General features: G+C 40.5%; 1 protein-coding gene across 3 annotated transcripts in view; it reads right to left on the bottom strand.

Moving 5' to 3' along the window:
* The window catches only part of ARHGEF3 (Rho guanine nucleotide exchange factor 3), a 92,956-nt gene continuing 68,928 nt past the window's right edge, over positions 1-24,028 (bottom strand). For 2 of the 3 annotated variants that reach the window (XM_065642473.1, XM_065642474.1), the window contains 9 exons: positions 16,023-16,130; positions 9,521-9,691; positions 7,195-7,257; positions 6,762-6,858; positions 6,584-6,660; positions 5,504-5,761; positions 4,349-4,519; positions 3,202-3,388; positions 1-2,241 (listed from right to left, as the gene is read on the bottom strand). In XM_065642473.1, coding sequence (XP_065498545.1) covers positions 1,895-2,241; positions 3,202-3,388; positions 4,349-4,519; positions 5,504-5,761; positions 6,584-6,660; positions 6,762-6,858; positions 7,195-7,257; positions 9,521-9,691; positions 16,023-16,130 — 1,479 coding nt within the window. In that variant the 3' untranslated portion in view covers positions 1-1,894. The remainder of the gene's footprint in view (positions 2,242-3,201; positions 3,389-4,348; positions 4,520-5,503; positions 5,762-6,583; positions 6,661-6,761; positions 6,859-7,194; positions 7,258-9,520; positions 9,692-16,022; positions 16,131-24,028) is intronic. The other variant, XM_065642475.1, reaches the window with a different exon arrangement.

The raw sequence follows: 24,028 nt of genomic DNA, 5'->3' as shown, positions 1-24,028 counted from the left end.
GTTTTTAAGGCTATTATTTAAAAAAAAAAAGTCAATACACACATTCCCTCTTCTCTATCTGAACTTTACATGCTTTTTGCTCTTTTTAAACATTTTGCTGAACCAGTTTTACAAAAATGATCCATCACCTAATATGCCTTCCTATTCCTTTTGTTCTGCACATTTTTCCTTTCTCCCATCTTCACTGCCAGACTCATTCAGGTCTAAAAATGAAGCAGTTGAAATAAATTACAAAGCCTGAAACAGAAAATTGAGTTTTTTGAAAAACTATAAATACAGAAATATGTTCTAGAGGGTAAAAATGGCATTTTTTTAAAAAATAAAAATAGCTTGGTTTTATATTGTTTATCATCTTGTCACACTGATTTCTGTAATGCGCATCAGCATACATATACGTAAGATACTTGACATCTACTATTTTCTGTAAACTTGTAGAACACAAGAAAATGTTTTTGGCAATAACAGCAGTTTTTCTACTTCTGTTGGTACAAGTACTTTGCACAGGTTATCAAGGATCATTTCTATTTATTTATTTAGTTATCATTTTCATAGCACGCCATACAGCACTGCCATTATTTCTTATACTAAGAAATAAAATACTACCCAGGGATTCCTGAAAAGTACCAGGATGTTGAGTGTTTTAGACTGCATTTCAGTGACTCATTGCTCCTCATCATAATGAGTAGATTAAATCAGCCACTAGAAAACACAGTAACATTTCCAATTACAGCATGAGATAAAATGCAATAAAACCTTTTAAAACAAAACTTGAGAAAAATATAAAGGATGTAATACATCCTAAAGGAAAAGCAATTCCCTTTTTGTTTGAACTTTCTCTACATAATCCCATAGGGTATTTGTAGAGCACCATTTATACAAAATTGTCAGTTTAAAAACCAACTACATGTAATTGTAAACAGACATTTACAGAAAATTAAATGTTTTAACATTAGTTTAGTGGTGTTTAAAACCAACAGTGGAGGTCAGTGGAGTGCAAAATGCTGAAGAGGGCCTATTCACAAGCAAAAGCTTTTTTCCATTCTTATCCTGTTTGGGATTAAAAAAAAAAAAATATATATATATATATATATATATATATGGCACTGAAGGCAAACTACCAGCTTATTTACAATACTCAGTATTCTCAGCATTTCATTAAATTCAGTGCTGGCTGTAGAGGTGTGGTTGGGTTTGGTTTGGGTTTTTTTCTGTTGATTATTTTTAGCATTACGTACTTTGATAAATAAACCATAGCACTATGCTGACCACGTGAACTGACCAGATTTTAAGAAGTTTGGTTGCTGAATCTTAGTACAATGCTTCATTTTGAAAAATTAATCCCTAAAGAGTCACTGGTTACATGGCCCGCTGTTTCTAGTTCTCGTTGATTTAACACCCCAAGAGTTCAGACAGGTTATTGCAATATGTTTTTCTTTTTTCCACAAAACTATTTTTTCCTTCCTTGCCTTCATGAAAACGCATGATCTTGATACCCACCCTGAAACTCCATTTTAAGTCCACATCTTCAGCTGCCCCATTAAAGAGCAAATAAAGTACTTTAAAAATTATGAAAAGATTCTTTATGTAATGCACACATAAACAGTAGTTTAGAGATTCTTTTTACAGCAGGACATTGAGAATAACTGGTCAAGTACCTCGTTCATCCACCTCAGATGTTTATGGAACATAATCACAGGACATGAGTTGCAAGAGATTCCAGCTTATACAGATGGGCAGTTACAGTTCTATGTTCATGGGTACGAACACAAGGAGGCTGCACTGACACCGTCACAAAAAATATCTCAAAAGTGCTTCTCCAAATGGTTCCGTGTCTGGAATGCAAATACTGTACAGGTAAGAGACAGATTTTCTTCCACGAACTGTTACGTTTTTGTCAAACGTTGGTTTCTATTTGTTTTTCATTTTCACAAGAGTTTGTCTGCTCCATGCGCTCGCAGTCGGCGCTGACCTCGCTGGTGTCCATGCTCCAGTCGGACTCACAGTCCGAGTGCTCCATCTGCTCCAGCGCCGTTTCTCCCGGGGGAACTCTGCTGCCGTCTGCTGACAAAAGAAAATGTGTTTCCAAGTTCGGCACGCCAGCTTTGCCCGCACACAAAACCTTTTCTTTGGCCTGGCGGATACAGTTGAGCCACTGCTGTTTGTTGAAGGAGTCATTGGCTTGGAGGGAGTGCGACTGGCTTTGAGACCCGTTCTTGAAGCTGACTCTGAAGAAGTTTTTGACTGAAAGAAACAATACACATCAAAACATTGAATGCTTCAGCTGAATGGTTTTTATAATAAATGAGTATACAAAAATAACAGAATGTGCAAAATCTCTGACTTCTGGTGTTTTCCTGCCAATACCATGTCAGCCCAGAGGGAAGAGTCAAGGTGTTTCCTTGCTTTGTGGGGCAAGAACACAGAACACCACAAACACTTCTAATAATTTCTGATTGCTGAATTAAACAATGTTGGTTCTGCCGTGCATGAACTTCCCATAAAGCTCTCAGTGAATGAGCATGATCAAGACTGCCCCCACACGTCAGCGCCTCTGCTCCTACTCCTCTGCAAACCACATTTCCAGAACCTTCACTGAATTCTTGTGTCAGCTGGAGACCGCGTCATCTCTGCCATTCACTTCACGAATAAGCGAACACACACAAAAACCCCTCAACGTTTTCACAAGACAGGTGAGATTCAAAGACCCTTGTAATAGAAACAAGCATCTTTATAATATGCTTAAAGAGCAGGACATTAACTCTCACCTCTTGATATTAATAGGAAAAGCTACAGTCTTAACGCTGAGCACTACGTTAATTATCTGTCAGCTGAAAGACTTAGTTATGGAACAGCAAGCAATATTTCCCTACTACGAGAAAAGTCATACCAGCTAAAGCTCATCTTAAGATTTCAAAATACACTTGCTTATCATTTTGTGCTTTTGCCACTATATTCCACATATTCTCCTCAATTTGGTACAGAAGCAGGTGTGTAGAGAAATCCCTTTATCAATATAGTGAACTTTGAGAAACGATCTATAAGAAGCAAGTTACAATCTAATAAACCAGCCTGCAATAAAAATCAAGATGTTGGATGTAGATAACATGGATTTTAGAGAAAACATTCTGACGCCTCACTGGCAGGCGTGTGAAGGTTCTAGTGGCCCTGTGGCAGCGGATAAGCAGCAATGTGCAGCCGTACTTCTCTCGTTGTTGCTGAAGGCGCCGCGGATGGAGCCGCCCAGCCGCACCTCCCCGTCCTGCAGGTCCTCCAGCAGCAGGTCCCGCACGGGCAGCGGCGGCCGGTACAGCTGGTAGCAGAGCTGCTCGCCCTGCGCCGCCGCCCGCGTCAGCACCAGCACCTCCTCAAACAGGAACACGTGCAGCTTCTGGGAAACGTTCGTCAATAACAACACGTTATTCCTTTGTTAGAACATCATTACACAGAAGTTATTTAAACTCTAGTACTTTATATCCCTCTGTTTTCAACAGCTGGAATAAATAAGGATTTTTCTCTCTTCCCTCTATTTAAAAGCCTTATGGCTCAACAGCAAATGAGTATGTATTAATATCTATCCTTCTACTGTACACAGGAACATGCTACAGAAAAGTGCTCCCAATGCTGAAAAATGCATTTAGAATCCTGATTACTTACTTTGTTTTTTACTAAAACTTCCTTAAGTTCAGTTAATGAGAAAAAGATCTTTTTTCATTGTTTGTCCACTCAAAATTTCATGTTGTTGCTATTTAACCTTAGGAAAAAAAAAATCTAAGAATGACTGGTTTTTCTTCTGTTAATATCTACTAATCCGCATGTTTTGGGGTTTTTTTGCAAACAGAAAGCTCAGTTTGTGACACTAACAGTGCAGACTCCTGGAATTCACAGTATCAAATACCAAATTTCTCTGGTCAATAAATCAACTTTGACTTCAACAACTGATCAAGTAAAACCTTCTTAATAACCACAGCCTTTGACAGACTTAAAATTGGTTAGTACATTTTGTGCGTCATTTTAAACATTACTATTGTGTCTTTGAGACTAGAAATATGTTTCTCTCTTTTTTTTTAAAGTTTTTAAAAAATTTTCCTGCAAGTTTTATTGAAATCTATTGGATTTACAACTTAGCCAGGATATTGTGAGGTCTCCTTAAGTTACAGAGATACATATAAATTTATTATCTCCATATAGAAACATTTGACTGCCAACAAAAAAGATGCATGTTATATATAACAGTTAATATTTATCAACTCCCTGTTTATGGGAGGGTGTGCATACTCAGCTCTTTCAGCCGTCACGTAAAACGAAAGTATCTTTAAAAGCTATTTATGACAAAATATTTATTTCTTACCACTCCTCTGTTGTTCTTCAGTTCACCATGACAACATAAAACTCGTGAATTGTCAATCAGTGCATCTCTCTGTCCTTCTTCCAGATAAATCAGCCTCTCTTTGTAATACTGGCACTCAGATTCACCTGTCTTTATGTTGATCTCAGCCACTATGCCCTGAATTATATTTATCTACAGAAAAATAAGGAAAACACATGAACTTTAATTAGACCAATATTCACAGCTATTGCCCAATAATTTGAACTGTATCTACAAGAAAATACATTTTAATTCACAGTATATTTTTCATTAATGTTTTGCAGACCAGTCTGTTAGAGTATGAATACTAGCAACAGAATTAAGCAGACTACAGTGTACAAAGACACTTCAGTTTGTCTTTATCACTGTCTCTGGTAATGGCTTAAAAATCCGATAGTTGTCTCTTTATATCAAGCCCAAATAGACAGAATTAAGATATTTAAAAGTAGTAGGATACTGATGATATTTATTTATTTATTAATTTAGAAGTCTCTTTCAAACAACTACAATAAACTAATTTACTCACAGATACACATTTGCATGTGTGCAAATATTAGTGGACTATGTATGTGTATATATGTATGTATATGGTAAAGAACAGAAATCTTAGAAACCTTTCAGAATATCTGAATCAGGTCCCTTTCTATTAATAGGGAAGTTTAAAGCTTTGGATTTATCCCTCTGGTTTTACCTCAAAACATGCAATACTATTCTGAATAAAAACCAGAATGAAGGCAAACTTCAGCAACATTCCCATCGTGAGAATTAATCCAGATTCAGAGGTTACGCCAGGGAATAAAACTCATCTAAGTGATCTAAAACCTGAACAGGAACCTCCACATTACCCAACTTAGATTAGAAAGGAAAATTACACTGAAAGGTAAATATAAAAGGAACAAGGATCAGACAAGAGCTGTGGAAAACACCTCCCATCCTCCCCTTTTTTTTGCTGTTATTTTGCTACCAAAATCAGATTTAACTGGAGATTTAATTTGGGCTAGGTATTTCATGTATTAGTTTGGGCTGTTAGTATCAGTATTAGCATTTCCATATTTCCATATGTAGCACCCCTTGATTCATTAATAAGCTGAAAGTGCTATAATCTCCCAAAAAATCCCAAACCCAAGAGTAACTCACAGCTTCTTCCAGGTGCTGCTGATCCAGGTGATCATTTGGTGTGTGTCTCAAAATCTCTCGGAGCAATAACGGGTATTTAACCAAACGGCTTCTCGGGATGTCAAGGAAATTCCAAAGGTCCAGTTTGCGACTGAAAGGAGACTCCAAGCAGCGCTGGAGGAAATCCTGCACTCTGTGGTCTTGCTTCTTGTGATCCAACAAAGCTTTGGCTGCCACTTGATTGCTGCAGTAGCTGTCGTAGGAGTTCAGGCATGGGAGCTGAGGAAAGGAAGAAATTATTCTGCAGCTGAAACGAAGCGAGCTGCAAGTCATTCAGGATGTCAGAACTCATGCTGAGAGTCTTTTAGCTGGAGCTTTATCCGCAATTTATTGATGATGTTTCCAACGTTTATAAGGTTTACAATGGCCCTCTGAGCACCTTGTTCAGCATTTCAACCATCGGGAAGCACAAGCTCATCCCTCAGTTCCCAGAGGTCGCCAATATTATTCCAAAGCATTAAAAATAGCCATGACAAGCCTGAGCACTACTCAGTGCAGACAACAGCTGAACACAGAAGTCTGATTTTAGCTATGAATGGAAATAAAAGCCGAGGAATGAGCACTCCCAGACCTGGCCTTTTTTAGATAAGCAAACTTCTGTAGTCAAACTTCTATATCGACATCAAGAACCACAACCAAACTGACAGAACTGTGCCTTGTATCTGAAAAAAACACCCTAGCTTATATGTTGATTAGAACAACATATCCATTTATAAAACCTGCTGTGTTCACACGCAATATGTGCAAAGTGTTCAACAAAAGAGATTAGACTCACACATCTTTGGACCAAGAGAAATTCACTGGTGTTCAAACCCACCAGAAAATAAACACATTTAATATCACTTTACGCAAAGAAAAACAGAGATAATGTTTGACACTTACAAGCTTATCATTTAACTATGTGCGTTATGTACTACTAGTAGCTGCCTTACCTTTTAAAAATACCTCAATAATATATTTTTGACATGGAAATTGTCTGATAAAAACTGTATTTGCAGCTCCAAAGTCAAGTCCCCAAATTAATTAAAATGTCTGACTTACCCAACCCACAAGGATATGGCCAACGTGTTCTGTTGATCCATCAGGTTTCCTGACTTCCTGAAGTCGCCTAAGAAGATCTGGATCACGATTAAAACAGAAGAGAAACTTCACTTACTGAACCAGATGATTATAAATCTCTGTGCAATAGTAACGCAGACAAAGACTACTTGAGTTTTACCTTCATGTAGAGGAATTAGAGAGTCCAATGTTCCAAAAATTTGGTTCAACTCTTGCTCTGTCATTATGGAAAGTTTAAGCATTGGGTCATGATAAGCCTGAAATGAAAAAAAAAAGGGAGCTCTGCAGTTAATATAGCACTGATAGTTGAAAAATTAGTGATAGCATTTAAAGCTCCCTCTAAGTAAAAACAGACCAATTACTGAGAATATTTTAAAGTTTCATAATCATATCTTAAACTATCCATTTAATATTAAAAAAAAAAAGAAAACAGCACATTCAAGTGTTTCAGAAACAACAGGAAAATAGAAATATTTTGGTTTTTTTCCCCCTTACTGTCTTGGCAATTATAAAAAGCAAGGATTATTTTAAAAGTGATATGAACCAATGCATACTCTTCGATGTCATTTGTTTTTCTTAGGAAAAAACCATACCTTCTTTGCTAACTTCAGATCTTCTATCAAGTCTTCTTCTCCCTGGGAAAGTTCAAAGATAGCCTGGAAAAAGAGAAATAAATATTACAAAAGATCTTTATTTAATCTCTACTCAACTTGCTGAGTTGATGTTACATTCTGAACAGCTGTCTTTATCCCACAGAGCAGAGTTTCTCTGCTAAATCTAACAGCAGAAAGAGGCCAGGTGAATCTGGCAGGTCAACCCATGGTCCCAGGGGCTGGTGGCACATCTAGCGGTTGCCGCGCTGGAGCGCTGGGCCCGTGCGAACCCATGAAACTCAGCGAGGCCCAGCGCAAGGTCCTGCATGCACGTGGGTCGGGGCAATCCTAAGGACAAAAGCAAAGTGGGCGGAAGATGGAGTGACAGCAGCCCTGAGGAGAAGGAGCTGGGGGTGTTGGCTGACGAGAAGCTCCACATGATCTGGCAATGGGCACTTGCAGCCAGAAACCAGCCGTGTCCTGGGTGCATCAGGAGCGAGGCCGGCAGGTCCAGAGAGGTGATTCTGCGTCCAGCTCTGGGGCCCGCAATGTAAGAAGAACATGGACCTACTGGAGTGAGCCCCGAGGAGGTCCAGGGAGATGCTCAGGGGGCTGGAGCAGCTCTGCTGGGCGGACAGGCTGAGAGAGTTGGGCTGTTCAGCCTGGAGAGGAGCAGCTCTGGGGAGACCTCACAGCCTCCAATACCTAAAGGGACCTACAGGAAAGCTGGAGAGGGAGTTTTTACAAGGGTATGTAGTGAGAGGACAAGGAATGATGGCTTTAAATGGAAGGAGGGGAGATTTAAACTTCATATAAGGAAGAATTCTTCCCCAGGAGCATGGTGAGAACCCAGCCCAGGTTGGCCAGAGAGGTGGTGGATGAACCATCCCTGGAGACATCCCAGGCCAGGCTGGACGGGGCTCTGAGCAACCTGAGCTGGTGCAGATGTCCCTGCTCACGGCAGAGGGGGCACTGGGGGAGCTTTAAGATTGTTTCCAACCCAACCCATTCTCTGATTCTAAATAAAGGCTTTATTCCATGGTACAGAACCACATGCAGTATATTTTAAAAGACAGCTATATCAGATTGTTCATAAAATGTTTATCTGAAAAAAGCCACAGAATTAATTTATTTCAAATGGACGTGTTTCCAGATGGGGGAGTTATCTTCACTGTGATATTTTGACTCAAGTATATCTTAACCATTTATACAACCATTTCCATAGGAGTTTACTGTGTTCCATTTTAAGACATGCAGTGGTAGAAGCTCTAAGCGGTCTAATGAGTAAAGGACAGATTTTTAAAACATATCTTTAGTAGTGAGCACTTTTAGTCTGGTACCAGTTCATGATTTTGTTATGAAGGCTGAGCTCTGCTTACCTGGCAGATATTCTGTTGAGGGTTGCAGAATGAGAACCAAAATAAAGCAGAACTCCCAGGCAAAATTTCCTGGAATACAGCTCATTTCTCTGGGCTCTAGAATGGTCCTGAGTTCTGCCCCGAGACAGCAATGATTGTCGGGCTATGCAAACAGTTTCTACAGTTTATTTTCCAATAAGCTGCCTTTGAAGTTCTCAATTTTAAAAGTTATTTCCTATGAATTCTTGTACAATGTTAAAAGCTGCACAAGAAATGCTTGATGTTACTGTTGTTTGATTTATGACTCAGTCCCTGAAGCATTCTCAGAGAGATTGTTACAAAGTTTGTTGATACTGCTAGAAATTTCTGTAGAAGAAAAAACAAAAACCTTGATTCCACGGGAGCTCTGTCACTGCTTGTAACGTGAACTATTTAGAATTTGTCATGTACAACACATTAAAACAACAGATGTACTCTTTTTTGCTTTGCAAGATACATCTTTTGATCAATATTTCATCTTTCTAGCACTGAAAACTTCCTCGAAGGCAAGGGAAATGATTCTGCAGTTCTGTGCACACGTACCCCTCGATGAACACCTGTTTCTGAAGTGGCACGCTCATCTATCCTTACTAAAACAACACAATGAAACAGCAAAATATCAGCCAGCACTACAGAAACTGTCACACAGAACAAGTACACACGTGCAGCAAATCACAACACATCTTAGTAACTTCACATTTATTAAGGAACTATAATGAGCTGATTTTTAAAAATAATATATTCATCTAATACCGCTTGAATTATAAAGACCAGGGGTGAAATTCTGCTTCTAGTGGAGGTGGTGACGTTCCGTTTAATTTCAGGAAAGCTTCAAGCGCTACCCTAATGCCCAGCAGCATTCCTCAACTCGGGGCTTTAAAGATGACTTTTGAACATGACATTTCTAGTTAAAAAAAAAAAAAAGATACCTCTTGCCGTTTGATTTCTTTCGAGGTCAGCATGTGATTGACACAAACATCGAAGGTCTCACTCCACAGTTTGCTGTCTCTGCGCTTGGTGTGAGCAGGGGCCGTGTTTCGAGCCCACGGCCGTGGGCTGAACAGCTCGGGGCGGCTGTCACTGCGGAAACTGATGGAACGCTGCGAAGCCAGACGAGAACGGGCTTTATTGGTAGAACAGTTTGGCAGTACTCATTTTTTTTCTAAGGAATTTATATACATACTTCACAACAAAGCAAATGTTATCTAATTAGTTTTTACTGTGACTTAATAGCAATGTTTAGTACTGGGAATGCAAAAGAAATTTTCTTAATACATCTTTATGGAAGGGCAGCGTTTCCATTCCTGCAGCAAACTATTTCCATGTCCGGTTCAACACGTTTAAAACACTATCCAATGCATTCATATACCATGCAACAAAAATGAACTACGGGGTAACGGCAGAACGGCACCACACACCAACATAGCTGAGCAAATATAAAGTTTCGGTTCAGTAAAAAGACAGGAATTATTCATGCATTACCTACGTCTGCCTCATTAGATCTCTAATACTTAAAAATTTAGAATTAATGCAAATTCTACAGACCAAACTAGTATGAATTATTTTTTCATCCTGGCAGCTGAACTCGTGTGTATCAGCTCAAGTCAACAGAATTGTTGGGGTTTGTTTATTTTTGGGGGGGTGGGATTGTTCCAAGATGTCTGTACTGGGAAACAACGGGTTCTGCCTCAAGGATATCCGATGAAAACGTGCATTACATCAAAACCATATTAATGGTTTAAGAAATAAGCGTTTTCTCAGTTGGTCAGAAAGAGGGTTCATGAAGCGAGACTGCCCTTCAGCACCTTTCCTCGTACCTTACCAAGGGTCTTGCTACCTGATGGCAATACTGGGGTTTTTTGGTAAACTGTCAGAATCATGAAAGAGTTGATTGGTAGAATCATTCCAGATCCATCCATAAGCAGGATTAAATAACTAGTGCTATAATGCTCTGACCAAACTGGTTTTGATACATGGAGAAACCATTTCAACTGGCACCGTCCCGCCTCGTCAGATGTGTGATGAGATCAAGAAACTAATTCACATAGAAAGGCGTGAAATGGGTATCTGGCTGAAAACAGAAGAACGATCACATTACTTTTCAGGAAAAGATATGTTAATATTCAGATTTTAATGTTTATGTCAATATTCAGATTTTAATGTTTATGATAAGCAACGAGCCAGATTCTTTTCACACCGCTTGCTCCTACTTATTTCTTAGCACTTGAAGAAGTGCATTAAACAGTCAGTGCTAGGAGATCCAAACTGGAAATACCAGCTCTGTTCTTCTGTTGTAGAATCAATGTCAGTACTTCTGGAGCTGCTGAGCTCTGCTGACGTGTACCAGCACCTCTGCATCCATCATGTGCTCTGCTCTTAAACTTCAATAAAAACAAGTCCAATTTTAAGTGAGACTTGAGAGTTCTGTTTGCCTGTAGACTCTTCGAAAGGGTTCAGGCTACAGATGGATACTTGATGCTCTCACTGCTCTATTTTGAAAATATTCCCTTCTTGCTTCCCTAAAATTAGAGGCTTCTTTTTGAGGTCTTACCTCCGAAATGCCTCAAGCATTTCACATTGTCAAAATACTCTACGTTTTTGTTGACATTTAAAACATGCCTTACATAACACAATCATCTTTCAATTGCCTTGGGGAAGAATATTTAAAACAAAACAAATTCTCTGCATTTCCAGGTGGAAAGCCGCATATACAGAGTACAATATTTGAAACCCTCCTCTGAAGATTAGAGCCCACGAAATGCAAACAGTACCTATACGGAAGTTTTTAAAACATCAGAAGACATATTATATAAATACAAACGGTGCCTTTTAACAGAAGCTACTTTGAGCCCTGCTCGGAATTGACAAACCCCCTAAAAGTCAATGCACACACACATACGCTGACCTTCCCAAACCCCGCAGGTCAGGGGCCAGTCTGCCTTCAAGAGTTAAGATAAAGAAACACAGGTGAAATTCCACGCTGGATTTACACTTGTTCTGATGAGGAACCGTGCAACCCCTGGTATTCCCAGGCAAAGGGCACATGGGGGAAAGAGGCAGCGACACCCATGCGAACGCGGCCACGCAGAACAGGGTCATTCCGGGCCCCCCTTCCGTGCATTCCCACCCGCAGCCTCCGGTACACGGCTCCTTGCCTTGGGGTGCTGGTTTCTTAAAGGCATGTTTTATGTTGAATGAAGAAAGTGCTTCTAATGAACAGCACCAGACAGACTGATTTTTTTAAAGTAAATGCCTTATCTTGAAACCTTTTAACAAAAAGTCATATATAAAATGGCATGCAGCTGTAACAGCAAACTGCAATTATTCTACATACGGTGTTTTGAGAAAAGCTTTCACATCCACTGATAATAATGTTTCTTTATGCTGTGTGAGACTATTCCCTACAGCCCTGCACTGGTCTCCATGAGGCAGAATGGGCACAGAAGTCGAAGAGATTCAAAAGAAAACCAAATTCCTCCAAATCCTGCTGGCTTGTTCAGCATCTTTGCTACCTGGACATAGTAAGTATATATTTGATTTCTCTCATACATCAGCCTTTTAATTAACCATACACAGCGTACCTTGCTTAATAAGGAACATTGGATTGCAGGTATTTATTAGTGCAAAGGGAAAGAAACGTTTTGAGGCGTTATTTAACACGGAGGACAAATTTCATTTGAAGAGCAAGTGTCCTCTCCGGCTGGAATGTTTCTTTTACACACTAACACAGCAAAGGCAAAACCACCAGCTGGCTTATCCTGGTACAATGAAACTTCGTTAGGCCGGGAATCACATACAATCCAAGCTTATTTTAACATATTGTCTTCTCCTTTGTGTACACCTTGCAGAAATTGGCTCATAAAGCCACGAAGAGAGAAACTAAAATCACCAGGGAAATACTATTTAATGCTAAAATTAATACTTTGTCACTTGAGAGTCAAGCTTACTCGAACCATCAATGCTGTAACAGAATAGAAATGAGATGTAAATTTGATGTATAAGCCTAATTAAAGAAATCCTCAAATAAAATTAAATTATTTCAATAAAACTCTCTCATAGTTCAAGATAATGTACAACGTCAGTTTAAGCATCTCAGTTCTACCGCTTTACCCATTTTTTTGCAAATAAACAGACCCATTTCAGCTTAGTGGAATAGAGCTCTAAACTGAAGTTCTACCAGAAATTTTTAAAAACAAGTTTAAAGGTACTTTCATGGTATCTTTGGTTGACACTTGCCATAAAGGAAAAAAAAAAATCTGTCATGTGATAGAATCCCATGAAAGAATTTTAGGAATGTCAAAACAGCATTTCTGTCTTTCCAGTCTTTTAAAATATTTTCCTAGTTTTGAGCTTCCTTGAAAAAGAAGCCCAGCATACTGGTTAAAAAATATTGTCTATCTGGGATGATTAAAATTTTCATATAATTCTAAAAACTGAAGGAGCTGGGGAAGAATCCAGCCACAAGCCCTGGTTTTGTTGACTGTATTTACCTGAGTGCAATTGCTTTCACTGGCTCTCACAGGACTCTGTGAGAGGTCAATGCGATACTGATGATAATTCAGACAATTAACAAACCATATTCTCAACTGCAGGAAAGCAAACAGCTTCATGTCCTGGGAAAAAGGCACTACAGATCAACGTCCTAGCATTCAGAACCGATGTTAAAAAGAGTTTTCTTCTTAGAGCGTTCTTAGAAATTTCTAGTGAACTAAGACAGATAAAAATAATTTGGACTCCCTACTTCAATTCCAGCCACAGGGAGGAAGCTGGCCAGGCTTTCATTGCGCTCTTCAGCCTCAGCTGGAGATCTTTTTCTGATCCTATTTGCAGCTTTTAAGCCAAACAGCACAGCTGTGAATAAGACCAAGCAGATCATCATAATCATCAGCGTGGCTTGATGCAGACTGAATATACAGCTAGGAAATAAAGTGGTTTTCCAGGTGGACAGACAATTAAGAATACCTGCTCAGGGTTTTGTATCCTGCAGATATACAGACAGGCTCTGCCGATGAAGTTAACAGCATTATATTAGTCAGTCTACGGTGCTCTGTGTGTGTCAATATAAGGTGGATGTTACATGTAAAGAGGTAAGGAAAATTATTCACAAAATTATTCACAATAAACTTTTTTCCCCCTCCTACACATGTCTTCCATTCAGAAAGAATATATAAAAAGGTTTGTTTGAAATACCATAAAGGAAACTCAGAATTTTGGAATTCCTTTTACAGCTGCAGTTGGAGTGGTCTTTTTGGATGGATGTTCTGTTGGCTTTGGTTTGGTTTCTTCTGGGGAAGGAATTTGTTTTGGATGTTGTGGTGATGATATTAATAGTAGTTTTCTTCATTTTACAGACACAGAACATCCAGCAGCAATGCAAGAAGAAACATGGATTTTGACTGAAATAACTTCACACTAAAGATACACAGAAGTTCATCCAGTAATATAAATCAACACTTTTTTTTTTTCTTTTGACAGGTATTATACCATGAAAAAAACCCTGCTCTCTACTGTTCCACACGGCACAGTGACAGCTTTGTCAAAACACAGTAAAGTAAAAAAGCTATACCTGCTTCCCAGAATAATTCCAAATGGGGCACCCAAGCACAAGGTCAGTCTTTTATTTCCCTTTTCTATTGTTGCTGACAAAATCAGCTAAGAAGTCGATTCACAGCCAGCCATGAAGGCAGTTTTGAGGGACATCACCAGCATTTGTCACTTGGAAATGGATTCAGACCCAGGATTTGGGAACAAACAGGCCGATTTCTCATCACTGCTCCTTCAAGCACTCAGTTACTCAGAGGAGACGGTAAGAATAACATCACTGCTTAATCTGCTTAGAAGCAGACGGTTAATTAAAATATAGTATGAACAGAGCAAGACAGAAATGCTTGCAAGAGCAGGACTTGCAGCAAAGCCACTGTCTTCTCTCCTATTTTTGTCAAAATTTGCCCTGAAATACATTTATGTAGTGCTCATCTTGGGAAGCTGCTACTACATCCATGAAAGGATAGTTTGTTTTGGGCAGTGTAAATCAAACTTTATTAAATACACTATTGTGCTGGACAACCCAGTCTCAAGGCACTGGCTCCCACAGGACAGCGCAGGTACGGAGATGAAGCACCGTCCTCACAAGTAGTTTAGCCAAAAAATTAATTCACTTTGCACACTCCTCACAACTGGAACTAACGTACGGCCTTTGAGAGGCAGGTTTTTCCTGGAGGCAGCCGATGGCGATGTCCCCGCCCCGGGGAACGCGGGTGTCGCTGCTCCACTCACGCCATCAAACGGGCTCCGGATCCAGCCCCGGGTGCCGCTGGGGGCTGATGGCTGCACTGCCAAAGTCACTGGAACCAACCACAGGAAAATCCACGCCAAAGAAACCCCGTCATATCTGCTTTCTAGATAACCACCACTATAATAGAGTTCTTTCCCACAACTTTATTTATTTGTCATAAGACTCCCAAGCTCTAAGGTGGTATTTCTTGCCTCCTTAAGATTAACAGATAGCTTCAGTAATAATGCTCCAATTAAGTTAATTTTGATCAAGTAACATTTTTAATACATTCAAGGTATTGTTATATTTCCTCTCATCAAAGAAATTAGGCTTGTTAAATAATTTTCTTTAGATGTTATACATGCCTTCTTACAAGAACCGTTTTAAAGAGGAACGAGTCTGGCTTTCTGGGCCAGACCCAACAGTATCGCAGCTCCCAAGTGGCCACCACTCGTGATGACCATTAGGAGTTGAACACACAAGTGTTATGTGTCTGAAGGCACAAATGCTGTATAAATTAAAGTTCCATTAGTCTCTAAGTATGTTAAATGTTACGCGTCTTGTCTGTAATATAGAAATTGCAATTACAGACATATTTAATTTCTAAACTGCATTTAAAATCTGCTTGCCCTTTGTTGATTTTCATCATTGGCTTTGGAAAATGACTTTTTTTTTGTTTCCAATTGTTCACAAACTCTTTTGTTTAGGCAGGGTCAAAGTTCACTCCACAGAAGGAAATTTAGCAGTCCTATATGACTAATGATACCAAAAATAACATTTTCAAAGAAACCAACCAAAATTAATAGAAAGTGTCATGGAAAATTCTGTTCATCAAAAAGCAATTGTAATCCTTTAGTATGACAACTTTCATATGCTATAGGTGCAATAGTTTTTTACACTGGTTATGAAAACCCATCAGTTATCTGGGCAGATGAGTGTTTTTTTGAGGGGAGAGTTCTGTCGAGTGATTCTGCAGTGGGAAGTTGCCTGGACCCGTCAGGGGGTGTGTGTGCAGATGTGCAGCTCACATTCCCATGCTGACCCGAGGAGAGGCTGGGAATGTATGTGTGTCCCCCTGGCAGCAACGCAGCTGGATGCAGCAACACAGCTGGATGCAGCGACGCAGCTGGATGCAGCGACACGTTTACTGGGATTACCTGGAGCGTCTGGCTGAAGCGCTTCAGCGGGGTGGCCCGGACCGGGGGGATGAGACTCGCCAGGGAGGTGACTCTGGAGAGCGGCTTGACCCGTTTGGTACTGGGCTCCTGGAGGGGGGAGTACAAGGGAATGGAAAAAAAACAGAGGGAGTGTGAGCATCAGCACATAAACATCGCTGCCAGTTCTGCTGATATTCCTAAGAAAGCATTTGTAAAAAGTGAGTTTGTAGGCCTGGTGTATAATTAGGGCAGTAGATAAACAACAGCAGTTTCATGCGGTGACAGTGACAGGTTACTCTTGGCTGGTACACACAGATCCTGGGAACAGCTAAAAAATGTAAGGATGCAGGAGCTGGCATGGCTGGGAGCAGGGGAAGGGGGACAGGTAAAGAAAGACAAAATCATTTTATTATATTAACTCAAAAGAGAAATTTTAGCAGTGCTCTGCAGCTAACATGTTAGGAGAGTCTGTCATTGAAAGGAATGCTTCCAAATAAAACCGATTCCATTTGTTTCTTTGCCTCTGGCACTATCAGCATGTGACTCTATTCACCTAAATGTATTTAATTCCAGAAAATATCATTTAGACAGAAATCTCTAACTGCAATTGTCCTTTGAGTGCACGTTCCTAGGGAAATACTTATCTATACAGGCAAACACACTAATAACATGTTTACATATATTTATTTTTTGCACAAAATAGAAAGGAAAATGGAACAAACATCAACCATAAGGCATTAACTTAAATGTTTTTCTTTTCATATATACTTTTAACAGTGCTTATAGTAATACATAACCACTTCAATGTAAAATGCCAAATGTTAACAGAAATTGTAACACGAGAAAGAAGTGATTGTAAATACATAAAAATAGAACAGTTACCCTTGGCTTCCTAACCTCCATTTGACATTTAATGGATCTTGAACGGCACATGCAAAAGGCAACTTTTGACAGAAAAAGAGCCAAACCTTCCAAGTGAAGTTAAAAAACAAATCCAACATCGCATTTCAAGGACATCCTAAAGCAGTTCATCTTTCTTTCTCAGCCATGCTCACAAAGTTTGTGCAGGCTTGCTATGCCTCCCATTTCCTAGACATAGCTTTAAGAACATGAAGAATGCCTATTATCCTTTTGTTCAGAAATTCAAATCCTTCTGGAAATAATGCAGATTTGTCATCCTTCTCGATACCAAAACGTAATAAATCTCAGCAGAGATGATCACCATCTGTATTACTGGCAGGAAAAATTCTCTTTCATCAGTGCAGCACCAGAGGAAAGGTGAGAGGCAGCTACATATTTAATTTACTTCTCAGCAGGCAGACCTGGAAATCCATAAATGCTGGCTGAGACGAGGGACAAAGTGTTTAACCCTCTAGCAAAAATAACGTATTCCATCACACACGAAACCCAGCATTAAAGATTTTAGCAGCCTAAATCAAGTTACATCCACACCGTCACCGTTGCACTGCTATTCATATTCCTCCCTTCCCAGCAACCATGTCTTTGACACAGGTTTTTGAAGGAGGTTTTTTACGTCATTGCAGCGCCACCAGCATAATTAGCTACAGCATCACCATCCCTCACCCGAAAAAAGAAAAATCTTTGAGATGCTGCTGCAATTCTTCTCTAAGTGCTGGCTCAGCCATCAGCTGTTTCTTTTTTGTGATTATTCGGAATGCACAAATCCCAGCCCGGAGCCGCCCCTGCCTGCCAGGGCTCCGCCAGCAGCTGCACCGCAGCACAAAGGCTGCTCAGGCAGAAACCTCAACCCCTGAAAGCAACATCTGGAAATCAAGACCATTTGGACTTTCCAGAAACCAGGGAGGGGGGCGATTAGGATTGACAGAAAAGATTTCTCCTTTACTGCTGTATCCATTTTATTATCTTACAACTTTGCTGCCATGTAGATGTTCTTTGGTCAAAAGACAAAACTCACGCAAAAAGCACAAATTTGAGCCACACAACGTCATAGCCAAAACTTGCTTGAAAGTTAAATGCTCCCCAGCATCTTACAGACCTTTTCCACACACACTGTGATCTGTTCACAACTTTGCACAGTTTTCAGTCTTGCCTTACAACAAAACTAAGTCCAGAAGCCGTTGGATCATTTTCTGAGGAGTCTACTGGCAGCAAATGAAATCACAAAAGAAGTAAATCTGTATTTCACTGCTGCAGCATTTCCTTTGAGTGTGTTGCAAAAAACTTGAATTAAACTTCCCAAGTAGCACATAAAACTAAGTGAGGAACAGCAAGTCAGTCTAGCCATACTTGAATACTTGCAAGTCCTGTGTTCCTGCAGCTGAGGTTCATTAATTACTCCTCAAAGCCAGCAGGGAAAGCCCTCCGACCAGGACCTCGTTTGCTCTGCCTTGTGGGGCACATAAACCTCAGGCAGCTGTGAAAATCGATGCACAGCATCAAACAACCTGAGTAAAAAGAACGGAAATCACCTTCTTTCTCTTGGAGAGTGATAACGGAAAAAAAAAGCAATACGATTTCCCCTTGTCCATGTCAGACAGGCCAGGGCTCTGACACCCGCGCTGTCTCCCGGCCAGGGGTGCTGCCGGTCCAGGGAACACAGAAGACTTTCCGCTGTCATCAAGAAACATGAATTTCTTGTAGAGCTTCTTGCTGCGAGGCAGCAGAGGTCAGAGCCTCCGCCAGCACCGAAGGGACAGGCAGGGGCTGTGACTGCGGATCCCCCTGCTGCCTCAACCCCCTCCTGTCTTCCTCGTATAGTGCATTATATTCTGATCTCACACCAAAAAACCTGATCGGAATTCAAAACTGCTAAAACATGTAGCTCAAATTAGGAATTTGATCTTATTAAGAGATGAGCATTATTACAGGATTCTCTCCAACAGAATTATTTACCATAATGAATAATTTCAGAAGTCTAAGGCTTTACACCTTTACCAATTAGGATTGAAAGTAAATCTTGTTAATCTTAAATTCTTAATTACGGTGAAAGCTTTCTGAATGCTTCTAATGTGATTTTGACCCCTTGTGGAACCAGGCTGCTGGGTTCTTGGCCAGCTGGAACTGAAAACCCATCCCAGTTCAGGCGGCACCTCCCCAGAGCCGCCTCCCAGCAGGAGCAACCGGCGCTGAGTCACGATAATGGAGTTTATCCAGATGAGGCTTCCACTGTGCCATGAAAATACTGCACTGCCGGAGCAATTCGACAAGTGTGAGACAGTAATACTGAAAGTGAGACATTCGCTCACAGGTTTCTATTGCATGGTCTCCACCATTCTGCCCCCGGCTCCCCTCTCACCATCGCTCTCCTCCTCAGCTGTGTCGCCTCCCACACCAGCACCACAGAGAGGCGGAGAAATTGGTCAGGCCAATGATCTGGACAGGGAAAAATTCCACAGTCAAGTGCATAAAAAACTGAGTTTTAAACAGATGATTGTTCTTCTCACCAAGGGCTCTGTTCTTCACAACCAACAGATCAAATGGATAGAGTAGAGTATGTGACCTGCTCTGCTTTATCCAGAGATATTAATACAACCAGAACCTGCACTTGCACATCAGTCCAATAACATCAGGGAGCTGCATTCCAGATGCTGCTTCCCAGGCCTCTTCCTTTTTTTTTTTTTAAGAATAAACTGCTTGCAGTTAGGAATTCCTAGTACTAATTTGTCTCTGAGAAAATCTCTGGTTTTCCAGTTAACCAGGGGTCCTGCAATCACAGACTCTTTTAGGAGATGAATGTAAGCACACGGGAACAGAGCTGGGCGACTGCAGGGTCTGCGCAGCATGAAGAGGCTCCGGTACGGCCACTCCGTGCAGGGAGAACGAACAGCAGGTCCCAGGTCAGTGTGCGCTCAGAACAGCCAGAGCTGCCCCAGGTCATCGCTCCTCCTGCTCCCCTCCCAATCCGGGGAATTTAGAAGCAGACGGGATTCAGAAATGGGATTTAGTGGCTGGATCCACTTGCAACAACCTGTCCAGCCTGGGAACTGAGCCAAGTCACGACACAAAAAATTCAAGAGTTATAATGTTTTGCCAGACCTTTTAAAGTTGTTATTATTGGTATTAAAAAATAATTTCAGAGTTTTGAAATAAAACAAAATGTTAGACTGCATTTTCAGAGTCACGAAGGCTCAATGAAACAATACAGGAAGTAAGTTAAAAAAAATCCAAAATATCCAGACTGCACTTTGGCAGAGTTTCCAAAATGTGGAGCTGGTATATGTGAACAAGTAATGTTAATCTGACAGGGATTTATATTTGATATAAGGCTAAATAAAGCTGAGGGAAACATGACTACAGAAACTTCAAAGGCTGAACAGTCAGGTGAAGTCAAATTAATACCCGGCTGGGCTGGAACAAAGAGCAGATGGCTTTTGGAGGGAGCTGCATAGCTGAACTCAAGACGACTTGGGTAACATTTGAATTCAGAGAGCAAAATTTAAAGCTAGAAATACCGTGTATCTATACAGCCTCCAGGAGAACTCTAGAAGCTGTAACAAACTCATAAACCAACCGAATCTGTGTCCAAAATCTGGATGGTTCTGGAAACCACAGAGTGGATGTTTCAAACAACTACTTCTGAGCGTTTATTTATCATGTACTTTTCTGGGAAATCCATAGGAAGAAATTTAGAGTAATCACAATGGCATAACCACTGATGATCACCGATGTAAGACAGGAAACTATAGATACAAAGCCTCAAAGATGCTTTGCCTCAGCATTCTTCTCATTTGGCACGAAGGACACAGTGCTCTCCAGATCGCTTCTTCATTGGAAAATCTTGACCAAAATTTCAGTCTCTTTGCCTTACATAACTGAATGAGCTGCTGCTTTTTAAAACTGTGATATGGTCATTTCAAAACGACAACAGCTTGGCAAAAAGATAACTTCTGTATCATTATTTTTGGCTCTAATACACAGGGATTACCATTGAAAAGCCTGAATCTCAGCACACAGCACCCACTGCCGGGCCACGCTGAGTGTTCCACAGCCACAGGCGTGTGTTAAAGCCGAAGATCCTTTGAAGAATTAGGCACTTACATTAGTTCCAATGTACTGACAGCTAAGTTGACGTTATTTTTATTTCTGCATTAGTGAAACCGGCACCTAATAATTGGATATATTGCATCCAACATCACACTACACACATAAGAAGCGAACCGTTCATCCACAAAATAATTCTTTTACTAGTAGATGTAAAGAATGGAATTTTCCCAAAGTTTAAAGCAGAGTGTCAGAGTGAGTTAAATCCATTTAGTAGTATCGATTAGTTTTCTATACATTGTCATCCAACAAGGCCACCCGCAGCTTAATTATCACACTTTGATGGATAAATTACTCAAGCAAAAGATTGGTTTTAATTTTCTAACAAACAGAAGGAAAGGAAACAAAAAGAACTAGGAAAGGAAACAAAAAGAACTAGGCCAGGCTCCCTGTATATTGCCCGCAGCCCAGCAGAACCAATGACCTGGATAACACAGACCAAGGAGCCCTGAGCAGCAGTCGCGGCGCCATAGAAAACATCTGCATTTGCTCCAGTTCCTCGCCTCTAAATTCTTCCACTTTATGCTCCTGACCGGCTTACCCGCTGATTTCCTCCCACTGAACAGCAAAAGCAAACGTGTGTTCGCTGCTGGGATGATTGTTTTTCCATTTGACTCTCCCATTTCTTATCAGCAACTCCAACAACCGTCCCCGTGTCGCAGAACTGGTGCGGAATTTGACAAACAAGGGAAAATCTTTCCCTGAGGGGTCGTTACACTTGTGTCTCCAGCCCATGGGCAGCACCACTGCGAGCACATTGTGTTGATTTTTCTGATTGTATTTAAAAACAAACTCAACAAAATGAATTTACAGAGATTTTCAAGGCAACCCAGAAATAAGTGCTATGTGAAAACTAGTCCAGGAAATAAGCATTTTCGATTATTAGAACTTAGCCCGTTTACCTTCAAAAGCAAACTAACCTAATCCACATGCAAAACCGCTGAAACTGGCAACGCTTCTTAAAAACATCCTCACTTGCTGGAGTACAAGTTCTGAGATAATTATTTACTGTAGCAACTCTGGATTTGGAGTTGCAAACTTTCTTGACATTTTATAAAAAAGATGCTGGTTATTTTTTTTACCCCATTTGATATACTCCTATTTGTGAACAAAGGTAAATAGACACCCAAAGCATTCACTCCGTGCTATGGGAGCGTTCATTAGTGCAAAATGTTTTCATTTAAATTAGTCTCAAAAGAGTTAATAAAGTAATAAATAGAAGACACTATAAACTGAACAGTACCGTGACCTTTGTTTCAAATATAATCCATAAGCAATGCCAGCAAACTAGAACAGAACCACTCTGTTCCAGATTTCATGTACCTGGCTAAATTTCCATACTCCTATACTTTAAAGGTTATTAGTTTTTAGTCAACTTTATAAGGGTAAGTCAACATTTGTCATGGCAGGAAGCCCAACATTATTTTTATTACTCTGCTACTAGTTAAATTGGCCTCAGATTAAACAGTTCTAATAAATGCCTCCAAAACTTGGAGTTTAATAAAAAAAAATAACCCCCCCACACATTCAAGTGTCGTTCCGCAGGATTTTATCAGTATTTAACCTTCAGCAGGATAGAGGGGAAAAAAAAAAAGTTAAAATAGAAAAAACAACCTATGTTACAATGGATTCTCTTAATACAGCAAACAACCTAAAAATAAATTGAGCTGGGAAGCCCAGGCTTTTTGCACCTTCAGAGGGAAGCAAATCTAACATGAGAACCACATTCTCAGTTGTTACTAGCGCTAATAGAGACTATATTTTTATAAGGTCTTGAATTTGCATTTGCTTCATAGTATCGTAGAAATATTCCGACTGGGAAACTCTAGAACACTCATTCTTCTAGAGCTGAGGCTGATGGTCAGGAAAAACAAAGCAAGTGACTCTAAAGCAGTTCTAAAGTCTAGTTCGGTGTTGCGCAAAAGGTACCTGGAATCATCCACAAAATCCAGCCTAAAACCTGTAGACATCCCATCAGTAAAACTGCCAGCATCACAAGAGGAATTTATTAAGCCATTTAAGTTAATTGATACATAAAGACAACTTGATCAGCCAATAAATTATGTATATCAATGATACAACCTTGCTTCAAATCCACAAGGTTCCATCCACCCGTGCTCTCTGATGGGAGCAGGTTTGTTATCCCTCCTCTGCCAGACTCCACAAAACCAGCACGCGAATCAAGCAAAATCCAGAGATATTTTGTTTTAACCACAGTGTTATAAAGAAGAGGACCTGAAACCAGTGGGGGCACAGTGGAAAGCCACCTAGAGAAGTGGTGGAGTATCCTCAGCCGAAGATGGGCTGAGGTTTGCAACACGTGTCCACCAAAGTCGGGCTCCTCGCCCCAGCCAGGCCCGGTCCCTGCCCGGGGCGCCCAGGTGCCATTTGCCACGGGCAGGACAGACCCACCAAGTGCCAGCAGCACAAGGACAAGTGTCATCCAGCTGCCTCGACTGATCGTTCGTCTGCGACACCCACAAATCAATATGTCTAGCAGCAGCTAGGAAATGAACGCCACTCAACGGAAAAACCTCACACTGAGGTGAATTATTAACACAAGTAACAGAAACTCTGATCAACCCAGACAACAATTAAATTCTGCTTTTCCTCTCATGAGAAGTTGCTTGTACAGACTACCTAAGAAAGACCTTTTCCATTCTGGAACAAACCTGATATAAGGCTGAGCTGCCAATTAACCAGCAGACATCGTACGGCGAGTTACTGAACGGAAAACCAAAGATGAGCTGTTTGTTTCAAATTGCCATTAAGCAGAACAGATCAGCAGTTCCAAGCGTGGGAGTTTGACGTTTCCATGTTTAGCTCATCACAGCTACACTGTACATGAACTTACCCGAAATATATCAAAACTGCAGCTTGCTAATATTGCTTTAAAAATGAAATACATGCATTTATGAAGATCAAAGAAAACTCATGACTTGCAGTTTCTCTCCCCCTCTGGCGCCAGGCCTAGTTCTCATGTG

This window comes from Caloenas nicobarica, chromosome 11 (genome assembly GCF_036013445.1).
Source record: "Caloenas nicobarica isolate bCalNic1 chromosome 11, bCalNic1.hap1, whole genome shotgun sequence".
NCBI classification, from domain to species: Eukaryota; Metazoa; Chordata; class Aves; order Columbiformes; family Columbidae; genus Caloenas; species Caloenas nicobarica.
This window is presented reverse-complemented; position numbering and strand designations above follow the sequence as displayed.